General features: G+C 40.1%; 1 protein-coding gene across 3 annotated transcripts in view; it reads left to right on the top strand.

Annotated features, from left to right (window-relative positions):
* Window positions 1–18,506, top strand: part of lmo3 (LIM domain only 3) — a 67,991-nt gene that overhangs the window by 34,368 nt on the left and 15,117 nt on the right. For all 3 annotated transcript variants that reach the window (XM_033614143.2, XM_033614144.2, XM_033614142.2), the window contains exon 3: window positions 17,109–17,234. In XM_033614143.2, the coding sequence (XP_033470034.1) occupies window positions 17,109–17,234 (126 nt within the window). The remainder of the gene's footprint in view (window positions 1–17,108; window positions 17,235–18,506) is intronic.

Raw genomic sequence — 18,506 nt, forward strand, 5'->3', positions numbered from 1 at the left:
CTTTGTGATGCGTCCAACCTGAATCTCTGTGATAACACTCACCACAATGAGGAGGGGAAGAGCTCGGCTTGCGTAACCAAGCCGAGCCAGTCGTAGTCGCTGTGCTATGCTTGTGTAAAATGAGATGTAAATGCGGCAATTTTAACAGCCTGAGTTATTCATGAGGAAGCCAAAAGAAAGAGAGGAATGCTAATGCTACACACTGCTTTGCCCTTGGCCAGGGCACATCAACAAACAAGTCACTCAGCAGAGGAATTAACAACTTCATTAAGTTACCTGACAGCGTTGGCACATGCAGCCCTGCATCACTTTGTCTCTGCTGGCTGATGCAAGAGCCATCTACGACTACAGAAGGTGCCAAATGTACATTTTCAGCCTTAACCTGAGGACAGTGTTAGTTTAGGACCTATTATACTCATTTTCAGGCTCATTCTTGTATTTAAGGTGTCTCCTCTAACATATTTACATTTTGTAATGGTCAAAAAACACTTCATTTTCCTCATACTGTCTGTGCTGGAACACCAGTATTTACCATCTGTCTGAGAAGGCCCTGCTTAGCGCCTGTCTCTGGAAGCTCCCCTCCCAAAACAGCCCAATCTGCTGTGATTGGTCAGCAGTTTCAGATCTTCCATATCTGAGCATTGTCAATGGAGCTAGATATTAGAGAGATCCAGTAATGACATTTTTCTGTAGGCCGCTGCAGAAGTTAGCATCGCCCCGGTTACCTCGTCAAAAAGTCAATGGGATTTGTCATTGGATTTTAGATTATTGCAGAAAATAAGCTCTATAGCAAACAAACGTTCATGATAGTTCCACGTTTGGTTAGCAAGACAATCTTCAGAAAATGAACACCACTTTTATGATTTTTGAGGCCATAATGCAATTGCCAGTAAAAAGCAAACATTAAAAACTGCACACTATGACATCAAACTCTAGCCAAACTGGTGGAAACTGAATGTTCAGAATGGTAGGAAACCTGAGGTTTTTGCTAACAAGGATTACTTAAATATGTTTACCTCATTATTTGAAACTTTGGCCACTTTTAATATGAATAGGAAACAAAATAGGTCCCCTTTCAAGTGTTTAAGGCATCATCTCAGGATGTTTGTCCAAGCTGAGACCCAGGAAACTGAAAGAAATCTGTCAGGCCAAATCCATACAAAGACTCATTCTTGAGAAGACATCCAATCTATAATTGGTTTTGGAGGTATAAAAGAATCAATGTGTTGCCAGGGTCACGTCTGCCTCTTGTATATCTGATGTGTATCTGAGTACATGGGGGGGAGAGGCTGGAGGACACAGCAGTGACTGCAGAGGGGCCCGCCGCTGCATTGATTGCACCTTCCACCAGTTTTCCATACGATTTTAATCTGTGAAATGCTAAAGAGGCAATCAAAGCGATCTGCAGCCGTGCTGTCAGAGCAGCGTCCATGTGTCAGTCTGGTGATTTCTCAGCCACCTCCACTGCATTAAGAAGGCCTGATCAATGGGTGGGAGAGCCAGGGCCCTCTGCTGCAAACAGACAGAGGTGGTGAGCTGCAGGAATCATCCCGCCAGCTGACTTCACAACACATCACATAGGCCTAAAATAACAAACCGGTTTAATTTTCTCTATGGTGTTAGGATGTGACAACGTGCTGGTGATGACGTGTGTTTTTCTCTATACATTGTCTTTTGATCCAATTTTGCACACATATTGTTTGATGTCTTGTTTGCTTCAGGTTTTTGTCATGTGAAGAGGCTCTGAAAGAGATAAATAATAATATATACAGTACAAACATGAGTGCTTAACATCACAGATTATGTAAATAAAGACAAAATAAAAATTGCAAAAATCAATAAGCACTAAAATTGAAGACAACTGACCACTGAGAGGGAGAAAAGAAAATTTGAAAATCAAACAAAGAGTTGGCAGAGATGCTCACATAGGAACTACACAGTAAATATATTTCAAAAAAATGCCAGCACCTAAAAGCAACTTGGAGTGAAAGTGCATTCTTGGCATTGCGTTTTCTCGGTGTAAACTTAAATGATTACTGCTGTTGAAGACTTCGCAAGAAAACAGGAAAAATCCAGTGCATATTTGCTGAGGGAAGATTATTTTGTTGAAATTAAAATCACATGATTGGTTAGCATGGTGCTAATGAATATAACAATGTGTTGCATATTAAGCTCAGATCACGATTTGAGCAGAACCATGTTAGCAAACACTTTCTCAGCCTTTGAAAATTCATGTCAGAGCACCATTTGTTCTTAGCTTCATTCACACAGAGCACATTTGTCCTTGTGGTTTGACATGACAAGTGGTCTTAATGATGGTTTAGTCATGCTTTCCTGCCCGTGATGTAGCCTCTCTCCCGCAGCTGCTCCTAACACAAACAGTTAAAAGTTGCTCTACATCAGTGCTAGAGAAAGCTTCTCAGACTTTAATGGTTTTCCATATTTGGGTTTGGCCAGACCTGAGGCTTTTGTAGGCTCTCATTAATTTAATTGGCTGCACTTGGTCCATTCATTATCAAGATCTCCTTTGTTCCACAGCTTGCCTGGCTTCATTTTCACACATTTTTTGCCTCATCACCACGTTTTTCGAAACAATAAAGAGCCATTATACCCGAGGAAATGTAGGTGTTCAGTCCATAATGCCTCACTGTGATACCCAGATGTACTCAATCATAAAGCAGGGATGCTTTTGATACTCACTGACATGAATATTTAGATTTTCTAACATTTGAAAGAAAAATTAATTGAGAGTTCATCTGCATTCATCATTATTAAATGAATTATACTGAGTAATATAACTACATCAGTGCTAAATGTGTTTTAGTCAAGGACATGATTTCTACTCAGTATCCAATGTTTTTCTTCCTCTTTTTGATTCATCTCTAAACTTTCCAGAAACAGTGTCACTTACAGTCCAATAACTCTAACCCAGACAACAGAGGAGAGGATTTTATTAAAAAAAAATGCAAGTACACCAAAGCACCAGAATAAATGTTGGCTGGGTATATTTCTGCAATCCACATTACATTTATACATTATAATGAAGCAGATACGTTGGGTTAATTTGAAAATCCAATCTGTCGCTCTACAATGAAGCAAGAGCCCAGTTGTGCAAAGAAATGGAGTGTTCTTTTTCTACATAAATCAAGGAACGGTTAAGTCAATGACACATTCACTCCACTGGGTACTCTGCTGCTATTCATATATTCCAACAGTGTTTCAAAATTACGAACAGTCTAGTTTGTGCCAGAGTGTGCTCCAGCACTCAAAGTGAGTATTTCTGAATGCACCTGTTGGAACCCTTTGTTTCAACAATGCTGTGGTTAACGTGGTTAATTTTAGGCATGAAAATCATTTGGAAAAGATCATGCTTTGGTTTTGGTGGCACTATGCCGGCTGGAAACACAGCAATGTCTGGGTAAAAAAACACCTGCTTTTCATGGCACCATTTCGGCAGGAAATGCAGTGATGTCTCAGTAAAAAAACAACCACTTTTTGTGGTACTTTCCCAGCAAGAAGCACAGCAATGTCTCACTGAGAAACAACCATTTTTGGAAATACAGCGACAGCTCCCTTTTCCCCACCCATGTCTGGTGGCTAAAATTCCACTGGAAATGCACAGTGACCTGCAGCTTGGCAGGTATGGTCACCTTGTTACAAATCCAACCCTCCCCCCTTAGTAATAATAATTGACATTACTGTCTTGAATAGGCTGTGAGGTGCTTATTTTTTAAGCTAGCGCAAAACTAGACAACCTAAGGCATCCATCGGTACTAACCATGTAAGCATAGCTTATCATGAAAGAGGCTAAATAATGCTCCAAAATTTGGCTAAACTTGGGTGAGGGAACAACTGGTATGGCCATTTCCAAGGGGTCCCTTGAACTCTCACCTCAGGGTACCTGAATGATAACCAGTTCGACGCGTACCCACAAGTCTCTGCTAGACTTGAAAAGGTTTGTTCCTAGTAAAGGTTTTGTCCTTACAATCAGTGTACTCCTTCAACATAAATCTGTATTTTTAAGGAAAAAGACAACCAGATGCCCCATTTTGCCACCCCACTGCATCTCTGTTGTATATCCTCGTATGGGAGTGTTTGGGGGTTTCAGAGTGATGGTCCAAGAAAGCTACTCTGGTGAGGATGAGATCTTTTGAGGGATGCTTTACACACTTCTTGACATTTTATACAGTAAGCAATTTACTGATAAATTGCAAAAGTAATTGAGAGATAAACAACAATGATAATAATCATTAGTTTCAGGCCCACTGCAGTGGAAAGCATCATAACCAATTTTATCGAGTACATTTTGAGGTTAGTATAATTGTATATAAATGCAGGAAATATGATTTCAGTCACTAAATTACACAGAGCTCTCCAGCTGCCATCTGAAAAATTTCACCTCGTTAAAGAAATGAACTAACACAATGTCAATCTGCGTTCTTAAGAATGAGATATGTTGTACTCTTCACCAATTTCCTTGAAGGACAGAATGAGCCACAGTATTTATCTGTCAGGAGAAAATGTTGACCTTTTTTGATGGCAGATTGTTCAGATATTTCCTCTGATACGCAGCAGATAGGATAATAAGAAAATGCAATAAATATGAGAAAGATATTGCTGCTGACAGCTTGTGACAGTTGGCTTGGAGGCAGTGGTGGAAATATTTATAATATTCCTATCCATGTCAGTGTTTCAACAATGTGTCAATCCGCCAGATTTCACCTGATGGGCCATGTGTCATGCCCACATCCTCCAAATGCTGATTTGGAGGTGTAATAACATGCTTCAGCTTCTGGTTGTTTGGGTTTTGAATTGGAATTCAGCTGCACAGTACGGCATTCTTTTTTTTTTTTTTTAATTATTATTATTGAAAGTGTTGAACCAAACCGGACAATCAGTTTGACCATCACAAGCTACAAACCACAACAGGAAGTTGCTGGTTTTTTCATGTTCGTCACTAAAGTAGACTAAGTGTAATATTTATGAACACATCCCTCCTTTCTAAATTCTCAAATCATTTGTTTTATTTTTCTGCATCTCTTAAAGGTTCAATTTGCTGAAAACAGAGCACAGAGAAATGTGTGTGTCTACCTCTGCAGCTTCCACCTCAGTTTGCAGTTTAATGAAATGGCACATTGATGTTAAAAGCTCTGAAAGCACCCTATAATTGTTATGTTGTGCTTAGGAAAGCTTGGCTGCCATTAACCTCCCAACACCACAATTCACTTCACACGTCTAGCAATTACCTCGCCAATAATGCCCGAGCTCACGAATGCGTGTGTTCTGAAGTTCCTGTAATTAAATTGGGCTTTTCACATGTAATCTGAAAATGCTAAGGGGTCAAACTGGGCACCGGTAATCACAAGTGATTGAGTCTGAAGGAGGGTCACACATACTGGAGGGTCTGTTTCCATCCAGCGTTTAATTGTCCCGATGAGAGGGGTCACATTTCCTTAAGGAGAGGTCAAGAGTGGGGTGCCTTTGTTTTGTCTCCCAAAAGCACAGAAGGAATGTCATTTGATGGAATAAATGACTGGCCTTCAATGACAATATGATTTAGCCTGCATTTGAAATATAGCTTGTATGATGTGAGGAGAAAGCTGTTAACCAAAGCTCTTAGTAGTCTTGTCATTTCCAATATCAAAATAGAGCAACTCTGCCATTAAAACCATTAAGGTGATGAACATGGCTAACTTATGCTAAAACAGAGGTTTTACATGACCTTTAATGAAACCTCACACTGTAAAAATCCAATTAGTAGAGTCCTTAAAGGTTCACGTTTTCATGTCTGTCTTACAATAGCCAGGTGCCCATATGAAACAGTTTTTGTTTGCTGTAGTCAAGTGCAACAGGCCATGCATTGTACTTAAGAGATGGGCGTTCCCAAAGTGCACTGCCTGCCTGATTCATAGGATACCTTGTTGTTCTATAAGTGGCCTAGACTATTGTTGTCTTTGCTAGCAGCAGGAAAACTGCTGAGCTGTGCTGAACTGATAATCATGAAATCAAAGGACTCAGTGGCCAGAATAAATGTTGGCGATGTATGTTTATGTAAATCATAGATATCTTAGATTTGTACATTATTACATACACTGTAGACTCCAATCTGTCCATGACACAAAATTTTAATGTAAAGTCTACACAAATGCCCCGCATTGTCAAAATGACATAAAAACTGTATGTTTGCTTGACACAAAAAAACTCACTTGTCAGCCAGTCAACAATTTTTAAGTTAATTTGACTAAAATTTGTAAAGGTTATTTTGCCTAATTAGTTTAAGCCCAATAAACGATACTATCATTGTGCACTTAACACGTTGTGGTGTGTTGGAGCTAAATGGGTGGAGTTTTCCAGCATGCCTTAAGACAATGCGCTTGAGGCTTTAAGCCGAACAAAACGTGTTAAATGTGTTCTAAATCACTCACGTTACCCATTACACAGTGATGAATGTATATGTATTTCACAATAGTTCTAATGAGGGACAGTTCATGTTGTGGTAAAAGATATTTTGCACCATGAGATGAGTTAAGTCATATACATGTGTGGATATTAGAGTGTTTATCATAAAGTTAAACTGAGGTGAAATAAAGAGCACTTCCTGGTTCCGAATTCATCTCTTTGCTTTATCCTAGCAATTTAGAAACCTAAGTTCACCACAATATATTTGTATTGTTAATTACAATTTTAACAAATTGTTGTTAAATGCATAATGTTTTTATGTTCATATGAATTAAATGTGCATACCATAGGAAAAAAAGTTATATTAAACATGACATAAAGATCCTCTCAGACTTTTCATTTCAACATGCTGTGGTTAACTGGTTAACTTGTGGTTAGGTTTAGGTGCAAAAACCACTTGATTATGGTGAAGAAAAAATGGCTCTGAAAAAAAAGGCCACAACATTTCCTTATGCAATGGTTTGGATGATAACCTACAAAAATGCATACACAACGGTTTGTGTGATATCCTAGGAATTTGCGCCTCATGAATGTTGTTACACGCATTAAGTTACGTACTTAATGTAAAGTTACGGAGGTTAGGGTTAGGCAAGAATATGAATGTGTTTAGGTTAGGTATAGGAAAAGAAACGTGGTATGAAGCTTTGCAGGTGTCTCACTTACTTTTTACATCATCCACCATCCCTGCCACCTCCTGATGACAAAGTCAGCTCATATACTGCATCACTTTAAAAACGTTGGCATGAGACATATGAAATGTACAAATGTAAAATATCTGTGGTTTGCAAAAACATAGAATATTGTCACAATACTGGTTTTCCAAGTGGATAAAATATGGTGAAGCTGTTTGCAACTGCCTTCCACCAAGGTCAGTTTGACACTTAAGTGTGACAGAGCTCGATGTCAGTATTACAACATAGTTCAGGATTAGAGTAGGTTGGGCTCAAATTAAATTGAACAGATGACGTGTTATTTTTAACTCATTTGAACTGGAAAAAGGAACTGGCCTGTTCCACATAAACTATCCTGCTGCCAGAATTACTTAGTAGAGCAAGGATACTCAACTTGATTTGCCCAGGGGCGACATTTGCAAAATGCCAGGAGGCCAGGAGCCAGTTAATAACAAACTTTAGTAATTAATATACAAATAATTATCCTGGACCTCTGTCAGGGGGTCCAGGGGATCTTCCCCTGGCACTTGTTTTTGGTAAACAAGCTCTTTTTTTGATGCTTTAAATGCACTCTGGCACTTTATTTACAATCAAAGTACAAAAAATATCCCAGTGTGAATTCATTTAAATTTTATTGTTGAATGGAAAATGGTTGGCAGGCCACCAGGCACCCTATCACAGGCTGGATTTGGCCCACAGCCCACAAGTTGAATATCATTGCACCAGAGTAAGAAATGTGGAATCATCCACAACTAAAAATAGTCCCCAACAAATGCATTATTTTGTCTTGTTTATTGTTGGTTTTAGTCATTTCATGGGATTTTAAATCTGCCAAACTCTGTTCTGCAAAGGTTCTATTCTCTGTCAGAATTTTCCAAAACCTCCTACTATTGTTGTCAAAAATATTGATTTATCAATACATATCGCTTCTGAATATATGGAATAGTTTCATTAAGAGTCGGGGAAAAACAGCATAGTGTCACAATATTTTTGTGTTGCAATATCATATTGTCACACAGTGCTAAGTATCAATTTTTTATTATATAAATTATTAATATGACAAATACAAATTTAACTTTAGATAGCCTACTAGAATAATATAAACAATTGCTTTTTCAGTCCACTAGATACATTTTGCTGCTACAAAAAATGGCTGAAGTGAGATAAACAGACTAAAAACTTTAGATAAATCAGATGTTGACCAAGTTTTCTCTTGGGGAAATAATTTACAGATGAAAAAAAGGTAATAAATCACAATATATTACTCAGCATATTGCAACATATTTAAAATCACAATAATATTGTATTGTGACTTAAGTATCATGATAATGTTGTATCGTGGATCCTCTGGTGATTCGTTGCATCTCAGTACTCATTTTCAGCAGTATAGATACACTAATCTTTCTTGTTGTTAATGTTTACATCAGTCATTTTGCTGTTCTCTGTTACTTACCAAGACAAGAAAAGTCACCATTGTCATGTTGTAGCATTGTTATATTTATCTTTCCATAAAAAAAAATAAATAAATAAAAAATTTGGTATTAAAAATGTCATTGAATATTTTTCAATGTGTAGTCTCGAAGTTAGAAATTCCAGTACCGTGAGAACACTGCCATGTTCAAATTCTTATTTGTTTCACATGCATCCACAGTTCATTTTTAAAGCAAACCCTGACATTTTCTGCACTGGCAGATTTTTGCTTTTCTCTCACTTTCCTTGAATGTTAGGACCACCATTTTGTTGCCACGTAGGACACAACAGTGGTATTTTCATTTTAGCTAAAATGCTTCAGTTCAGTCGCCTGGACACATAATTTTTTGGACCGTCCCCTCCAGTTGAGATTAGCTAAATTAGCTGTGAAGAGCAATGACTCGTGGGACTGTGCATGTTTGGTGCAGATAATTGCAGGGCTGGTGTGCCACAGCCTGGCACCCAGCTTGGGATTGCAGGTGGGTTGGCGCAGGGAAGTGCCTATCGAACTGCACATCTGGCCCCTGCGGGGCTCAAAATCTTTCATTACACCCTCTTCAAAATGGACCCAAACACAGCGGTGCCAAAAAACTGTGCTGAAAGCCTTTTCCTGGTTACTTTGTTTGAAGCACGCTTTTTTTTCTTTGAAGAGTTGTTTTCATTTAAGGACATAGGAACTTTGGTCAATTTTGGCCAAGAACTATGTGATGTTAGGTGTGAGTAGATTTTGGAGGGGGTGTTAAAGGTTAAAGATAAGGGATAATGTCTTAATGGGTTAGGTTTGCTTTTGGAGAAATGAAATTTGATGACAGTGACTCTGGACAGGACTGCCACCAATAGTTTATCTGCTCTTCTCACAGTTCCAGGGAAGCGTGGAATGGTGGAATGTGGAATGGTGAGTGTTTTTCGACCTTTTCGAAGAGTTTCTATAGGAGCTAATTAGGTAGCACTCTGCAGCTGCTCTTCAGGCTGACAGTTCAGGGGAATGTTCCTCTGTATGGTCGGCAGTCTCTCAGAAAGCAGGCCATAATTCATCATTAGGATATCAGAGTCCAGGTGCAGATGAGAACTGATAGAGCCGGCAGCCAGGCAAGTCGGGGCACTCAAGGAGGAAAATCTTATCCCAGGGACAATTCCCAGGTCATGCCCGTGGTAATTGAAATAATTTTGCCCCCAGAGTTGTTTAATCACTGACAATCACACAAGCAGGGAGAACAAAATTGAGGAACGCACAAGTTTGATTACATCTGCCACCCTTAACTGTTTCCCCTCCCCCGACTGCCACATCAGCTCCTCAGATTTCTGCAGCCCCACTTCTCTGTTTGCATTGATGGGCAAACCATAATCAATCCATATCAACTATTTTTTCACTCTCTTGTCCCTTGTAAGGACCGACTCTTGTTTGCACAGCCAAACTTCACTGTGATTAAATTCCAAGAAGGACACCAGCATGGCTCCAGCCAGGGTGAATCATCAAATGGACAAAGCTCGGTCCCATTAAAAAAGCCTATGTTGAGATGCGAGGAATCATTTGTCTGTTATTAACCCTGAGCCTGTGATTATGCAGATTGCCATAGATTTTCCCTGGTTGCCTGGAAGTGAGATCCAGGGGTTGTTCTCAGCGTGGCAGGCGGACGAGGGAACGGCCGTGCATTACTGAACTTGCCACATTCATCATGTTGACTGATGGCACAGGGAGTCGGTCCCCGGGTCCCGGTGGTTAATGTAGTGGGTAATTAACTGTCATTTGCCTAGTAATAGGCCGATGATCAATGGTTTGTGAGGAAACAAATTCTAATCCGGCAGCTGATGAATGCATGCCGAGGCTGGAGCAATTGAAGTGGTGGGAGGGATGGAAGGGATGGGGGTAGGGGGAGGGAGGAGGGAAGCAAAGCTGCCACCGGAATTTCAAATGACGACTGAAGGCACTGGTGCTCTCAGTGGCCCCCCACCCACTCTAAAAAAATGGATTAACCCAAAAAATTGTCCTTGATGGTGGTGGAATACCCAGTCAGATGAATGATGGAGGAGTTGATTGATCCAACAACTAGTTTTAAAACGTTGATTCACCAAAATAACAAAGAAAGACTTTTTTTTTCTCTAGTGGGATCTCTCCATGCAGGTCATTTTCGTTTTTGTCTGTTCCAGTGTCAAAACATCCATCTTTAAGATTTCTGTCTCTACCTCAATAGAATAAAGGTGAACGACATTTGTTTTATAGTGCTGACTGCTTTGAAAATCTCATTTAAAACTATCGACAGCAACATCTCACTCCAGAAACCTTGTCTCCACAGAATAATCCAAAGAACAGGGCCGTAATCACATATTTAACATCCGGGGAACCATTTTCAATCAACACCCTCTGTGACCCAGCAGTCCCCCCAGGAAAAGTTTTTAGACACTTAACCATCTGGTCTCACTCATCAAATATTGCCGCTTGCTCAGCGGCAATATTTGATGAGTGAAACTAAACTATAATGCTTTTTTTTCCAAACCTAATCACATGCTTTTGTTGTCTAAACTTCAGTAAGTAAACCTAAAAATTAAGTTTATTACCTACATTATAAGTTTATTTTGAAAACATACTGCGTTTATGTAACAAGCGGATATTTCTTGTGAAAAAGGAAGTTTATGTCAAAAAGACACACAGCATCTTGAACGTCCAAAAATCTTAGATCAAGTGTTCATACTTTGACTTTGCATGTTGTCTTCATGTCAGCGTAGTTTTTCTTCAGGTTCTCCAGTTGCCAGACAGGCAGGTTAGGTGTGAACATGAATTTGAATAGTTTATACATGTGTGTATATATATATATATATATATATATACATATATATATATATGTATATATATATATATATATATATATATATATATATATACATACATACATATATATATATACATACATATATATATATAATTTTATTTTATAATATCAAATTACTGCCTATGCACAGAGCACATTATTGGGACTATTTTTGGCACAAATTAAAAGTGTTTGAAAGTGTTTGAGATATATTCTGAATCAATGCTTTGAAAACTCAATCATCCATCAGCAGTGTTTGCCTTTGTACAGTATCTGTGGCTCAGTGTATGTATTCCAGGATAATGCATTTTACTTCCTATATCCCAGTAATTGGGCGGTCATTGTATTTTGGATTTAGCTTGACAAAACTGAGAGAAAGCATTGGCATGACACCACTCCTGCATTCTCCAACAGGGGCGGGGGCCTACTCACTCAGATTGGGTTTTGGGGTCCACTGGGCTAAAGCCTTGTGGAATAATTTAATTGGTGTCTGTTTTTCTCTCATCAAATAGGTACCACTGAGCCGTACCAGGCTGTAATGCACAGTGAATGCCTTTTGACTGAAACAAGGTATCGGGCACCGACTGCCTCTATTCTCTTTCAAATTCAGATTTGAGCAAAGCATGAATTTTAATTTCATGTTGTATCTTCAACCTCTTTAAATATACATGCTGTCTTGTCAGCCATGGATATGAAGTGTATGTCAAGCCCGCTTTTCTACATATGTTATTCTGTTTTCTTTTTTTTTTTTTAAAGCAGACCCACAGTTGGAAGCCTTCTAGATATAGCAGACAGCTGTACTGTTGATGCATTATAAATGTATATATTTATCACCAGCTCTAATATAAAAATCTAGTGCTGAAAGCATTGAGGCCCTTGGTCTCGCGCACAAGGCCTCTAAACCGTCATCCTCTGATTGTGCTGGAGCCTGTGCCTTTGAATTCATTGCAACCAAACCACGCTTAATTTGCCTCCTCCCTTGAGAACCATTAGCGTCTGTGACATCAAACTGGCGGAGCGGCGAAAGACGAGTGGCAGGTATGCTCCATCCATCTTCCCTCCCCACAGGGTGAGCTGGGGCTTCCTGTGCGCTGCCGATTTGAAGAGTGTTTGCCACACAAGAGCCCAGCGAGCCGGCTGGCTACATGCTGGCGCTGCCGCAGACACAGTTTGGCTAAATCTCTGAAGACTGCTATCAGCTGCTGCACTTCTTCAGTTAAGCCTGTTGGAGACAGAAAAAAGATTGTTTGATTTGAGGAGGCGATGTATGTATTGTTCCCATCAGGTGGTGTTTAATCATTTAAAGCAATAGTTAAAGTAGCACAGGAAGGTACGGGATGAATTATGCAGCAAACATGTGGATGAGAAGCAGCCAGGAGTTTGGATGTTCTGTTTAGGAGCCCTGGGGGTCTTTGGAATATTATTTATTTATTTTTATTCAATATTATTTTATTAAGGGGGGTCTTTTACATGGATTCCATTGCCTTAGTAAGAAAAAATCAATGCATGTATTGGCTGGAAAATATTCTTAAAAATACAACTTCTTCTTCTTCTCCAGAGTCCAATAACTCTGTTTGAACATTGGTGTCCACGAAAGGCCTGTGTTTCTGGAGGCAGCAGCATTGGCTTATACAACTTCCTCTGTAAGAAACTCAGTTGAATTGATGCACTTGCGTCTACAACTTTAAGTTAATTAGACCTACAGACAGTATCACTGTTCAATGTATCATCATAGAACGGTATTTATGATCTACTATGAAAAAGTAAACACAACAGTTCATACGATATCCTATGAATTAGCACCCCACAAATGACATTACGTCCATTATGTACAGTTACGTAATTAACGTAAAGTTATGGAGGTAAGGATTGTTTCTGAAACTGTGCTAAAATGCTCCTGTGTATGGAATATTAAAATAAAAACATATTGGTGTAGATGTGGCCTTATTCTGGTCTATTCTTTTGTCTTGATGTTTCAGCCATAGAGAATGACTGAATATATATATATATATATATATATATATATATATATATATATACCATTTCTTTCTTCAAAATTTGAGCTTGCCCAGTGTGCAAACCCTTCACATTAAGTAAGATTTTGTTGGTAGTCTTATTCTGGCTTTTGACTTTTTCACTTCACCTCAGCAATAAAGTAGTGGGCTTATTTATTGATTCTGGTGCCTACCAGATGGGAGACACACAGACACTGGCTGTTCACAGATATTAGGACCTTCACCCAGAATTTCTCAGAGCAAAGCAGTGTGACAGTCCTTTTCAACTGCGCAGGCCACCTTAAATTTGCAAGAGATGAGAGAAGAGCATGGACAGACACGGCGAACATCGAAACAGAACACCGTTTTGATTCAAGCTGGCAGGCAGAAAGCTTAAAACATCACTTTTTTACACAAATACCTTCCATCATTTATAATACAGAACCTTGAGTGCATGCTATCTAAAAATGACTCAGATTACTGGAAGACAAGGCCATTTGCCCCTGCATGGTGAGAAGCGGCTGCATTGTGACTCTTTGTCGAAAGATGCCATACAAAGTGCTGCTGTTGTGCTCAAACACTCCTGCTCATTATCTCACACTAAATCTATCATTTTCTGTTCTTTTTTGAAAGGTTTTTTTAGATCAATTACTCGGCTTTGTAAGGAGAGAAATAGATGAAATATCTATTTCATGTGAAGGCCTTCCGGCAATGCACATTTGTGCAGAAAAGAGAAAGGACGAGAGATACCACAAATGTATCTAAATTTAGATTGCTCAAAGGAAAAGGCATAATTCTTTTAATTACGTCGGCACTAATCCATCGAATTGGCCCTCTTTGTTTTCTCCCACCTACCATGTTACAAGAGATATCCTTCATTGTCTCAAGGTGTGTTGACAGTGGCTCTTAATTCTGTAGCTATTCATGAGGGCACAATCTATCTGCTTCCTTTGCCTCTGGGAAACATACTTTCTGAAGGTTAATAAACAACCCTGCATATCCCAAGCCCTGAGATCATTTATCAGATTGCGATCTCTTACAGACTCTGAGAGTGGCATGCCGTTTTATCATTTTAACAACGACGGCTAAAAGTGCCTCAAGAAGTCTGCCTAATAGGTTATTTTGTTATATGATTTCGTTATCAGATATTTTTTCCCTTGCTAGTCTGGCCTAGGTCACTGTGTAGTAACAGCCCTGAATCCCTAATGAATACTCACATTAATGTCCCCGGAGCAGGCGAAGAAATAATAGGGTCCTCCCTGGGCAATAGTGCTGGCCATGTCCCATCTATTTCTATGGCACAAGCTGTGGCCCTGCTATTTTTTACTGTGCAACTGTAGCCCGCCTCTGTCCAGCCTATTTCTGTGTCTGATTCACAGAGCCTATCTGTCTCTGTAGCTCATGTTAGTGTGTTTACCTCAATCTCTTTGACAGCTGTCACTCTTAGAGGCACCAACAAGCAGCACAAGCAGGCGTTGTCTGGTAATTCTGTTCGGTGTGGTTCGGGTTATAATGGAATGTAAGGGTGGGATATGGTGGTGGGTGGAGTCAGGTTCACAGATTCTGGACTCAAAATGATGTGATGAAATAAATCTGTTTCATTCATTGGGAAATGGTTAATGGACCTGTATTTGTATAGCGCCTTTCTCGTCTTCCAACCATTCAAAGCGCTTTACCCTACACCACATTCACCCATTCACACACACACACACATTCCTATACTGGTGACTAAGGGCTCACTCATGCTCAACATTAGATACGCCTTCTGTCCATGGTCTACATGTATTTTGTATGTATTTGTCAGGTTTTCTGAAACCTTGCGGATACAGACAAAACGGAGCAGTACCACCAGAGATCGTCAAGGCAGTGTTATGTAGTCCAAGCAAGATACAACTGGACAACATTCTTACTCCAACGTTTGGTCGTGGACTTTCTATGTCCACATGACGTGCAAGGTTCCCTGGGTGCGTTGGTTGTTGATGCTCGAGGACACCGTGTCAACTTCAGACTGTTACATGCATTGTCTGTTTTCAATATACACTTCCATTTTCACAGGAAATTTACAGTTTGCATACAATCTCTTTCAAAATAAGCGCATTACGTCAGTACAATAATATAAATTGACTTTTTTGTCATTTAACAACAAGCATACATGGTTACATTTTTACTACGCATGCACATGGTTGGGTTCAGGCAACAAAAGTACAGGGTCTAGCCTTTTCGATCATACAGGAAGCAAACACCACCCTGCTGGGTGGAAGTTGGTGGTTGTTGGACCCATTGACCACCCCTCCCACCTACCCTACTGGAACTTTCATGGCCTTAAGTTTTGTTGTCCAGCTGCGTTTGCCCCTGATGCCGTCGGGTGCCATTAAACAATAGCGGTGACCACCTGTGTATCATGTCAACGTGAAATGACAGCTTTTTTTTGTAGGTGTCTAATGCCCGAAGTCACTGACCAAGCGCTGATTTTCGACGACTTTGGAGTGAGACCGGGTTGGACTGGAGGACACAATGAAGAAACTTGAATAATGTTGGAATGGAAGAAACTGGCAATAAAGTGAAAATAATTCAGAAAAACGGCCACCCAGGGAGCCTGTGAATGCAGTATTGACCTTGGCGGGCGGAGCTTTCAGCTCGAGTCCTCACTCATTTGTTCACCGTAGCCTTAACCTACAATAACAACAAGTGGGAAAAGTCTGGGATTTATGAGCGCTCGGATGTTTGACAGGCTGACCCTGTAAATACTGAAAACTAAAAAGAGTAGTTCAAAATGATTTGTTCTTTCATTTTTTGCTCATCACTAATGCCTAGGGATGAGTGAGTACACCATTATCTGTATGTGTATTTGTAGCTCTCCAACCAACTAAATTATCAGTATCCATATTTGTTCTTGGAAAGGTGGAATTTGGCCAAGAAGTGGGTGGGACTTGCACCAGAAATGGGTGGAGCCTAACCAGAAGTTGTAATTTAAAGCCTAAAAGTATGGGTTGATCAAAAGTTGCTATGTATATTATTTATTAGAAAACTATTTACAGAACAATCCCAGAATTGAGCTTCAGATCATTTCTGATCACAAGTAAGAGACTGAACACGACTAGGCAAATGAGGATTTTCCTTTGTCACAAGTACGGATATTGGCACATTTTACACGGATGATACTTGGTAGTCGTAAAAAGTACATTATGTCTACTGGATACTCTTTTCATCCGCATATTTGGCTCAACCCTACTAATGGCACTGCCATCAGGACCAATCCATGTTCACTATCTTGCCTAAGGACACTTTGACATGATGTCTTGGAAGAGAAAAAATTGTGTTTAACTGTTGTGTCCCCAAAACAAAAAGTTGACTCACATCTTTATCATTTATATTGGTTTTATTAAAACTATTGGGGGTGACAAATCCCCTGATACCTTTTAGTTTAAAGCTTTCCCCAGAGCATGTGTGACAGCCATGAGCTTTTTTTACTAAATGAAATATCATGCAATCAGCAGTCAGTGAAAAACCTGGGCAGTTTGGAGAAGATCTGTCAAACCAACACCAGAAATTGAAGTAAATAAGAAAAATAAGATGAAAATGAAATAATCAGGTAGAGATAAATACAGTGTTTTACTGTGTTGCCTGTGTGTGTCAAGACTTTTCTTTTGCGCACTGAGGCTTGAGGTAATGACTTACATCATGTGTCTTCTTTGTGTGTGTCTCAGGTTGTTTGGCGTAACGGGGAACTGCGCAGCCTGCAGCAAGCTAATTCCAGCCTTCGAGATGGTCATGAGGGCCAAGGAGAACGTCTACCACCTGGACTGCTTTGCGTGCCAGCTCTGCAATCAGAGGTGAGTGATTGGACCACACTCCTGCTCCTCTCCCATACCTGCATCTAGGCAGATGGCCGGTCGGGGAAGCGAGATTGCAGCGTAGTGAATCTCAAGCGCTGCTGAAAGTTGAAGAAAGATCCCACATCGTAGATTTATCACTCTAACCAGTGACCAAGTAGACATATCCGGGGCCTTAGGGACACCTGCTGGACCTAGCACAGTGATTAGAATCCTGCACTACTACTGTACAGTGTCAGCCTAGAGCTACAGGTGCAGTTACATGTCTGTACATATGCTTCCCATCAGTCTTCATTACCGGGCCTCCTCCTGCATCCTGGAGACAGGATGTGGTCAGAGATTTCAGGACACGGCTTCTTACCACAGCAGCAGAGAAGAGGGAGCTGTTTGAAGTCAGTGATAGAAAAACCCTTGTTTAATAAACTCCAGTGTCCCCCTCACTGAACCTCTCTGCTACCCCTTCAATGAGTTTATTATGTACACTGTTGCAATTTATAGCAATCCAGTACAGCAGCCCTGCAATATGTCCTATCTCTGTGAAGCCCGTACTATTAAGCTCATAGTTAGTGGTGGTGGATTGAATTGTAATATTACTTTTGTCCACCCTCATTTACCTACATCATTATGTATTTTTCTCTTAAATGTCCTGGTTGGAATGGCCAGTGCCCTCACAATGACATGTCCCTCACAGAGGGTCCCAACTGCCCCAACTGCCCCAAGTTGCTAATACAACAACGTGACAAAATCCCTCACCAACTCCACCCCCCCCCCCCACAAACTTCATGACAGTGGTGTTTGATGGACCATTTGAACGGTGTTCTCTGTAGCGGTATGCAGTGTCTCTTTCCAATGAGCCCGTCATGAAAACCAGGTCTTAACGCCACAGTGTCTATATCTCTCTGAATAGCCACACCCAAGGGCCAAAAAGCCTACATTCATAGTGGCCGCATGCCACTGCCTTAAAGTCTCTTTTCACAAATTCTGGGTAATTTGCATGTGTTTTGTTATGAATAATTGTTCCAATGGAGATGACTGAGTGCACTTTTGGATAGTCTCCTATCGACAGCATTCATGGTAATACAAATAATTCTATATATAAAAAGTGACAGAATTAAGAGCACCCCAGTAGTTTACAAGGAAGAGCCAGGCCCTCTGAAATGCTGCTCAGTCTTGCTGCCAATTTTTCCTAGTGGCCACTTGCTGTATTGCAGCAGAAAAATCCTCTGGTCAAAAAAGCATTTTCCCTATAGGCTATCATTATAAAAGAGACAT

Source organism: Epinephelus lanceolatus, chromosome 23, assembly GCF_041903045.1.
Source record: "Epinephelus lanceolatus isolate andai-2023 chromosome 23, ASM4190304v1, whole genome shotgun sequence".
Classification (NCBI taxonomy): domain Eukaryota; kingdom Metazoa; phylum Chordata; class Actinopteri; order Perciformes; family Serranidae; genus Epinephelus; species Epinephelus lanceolatus.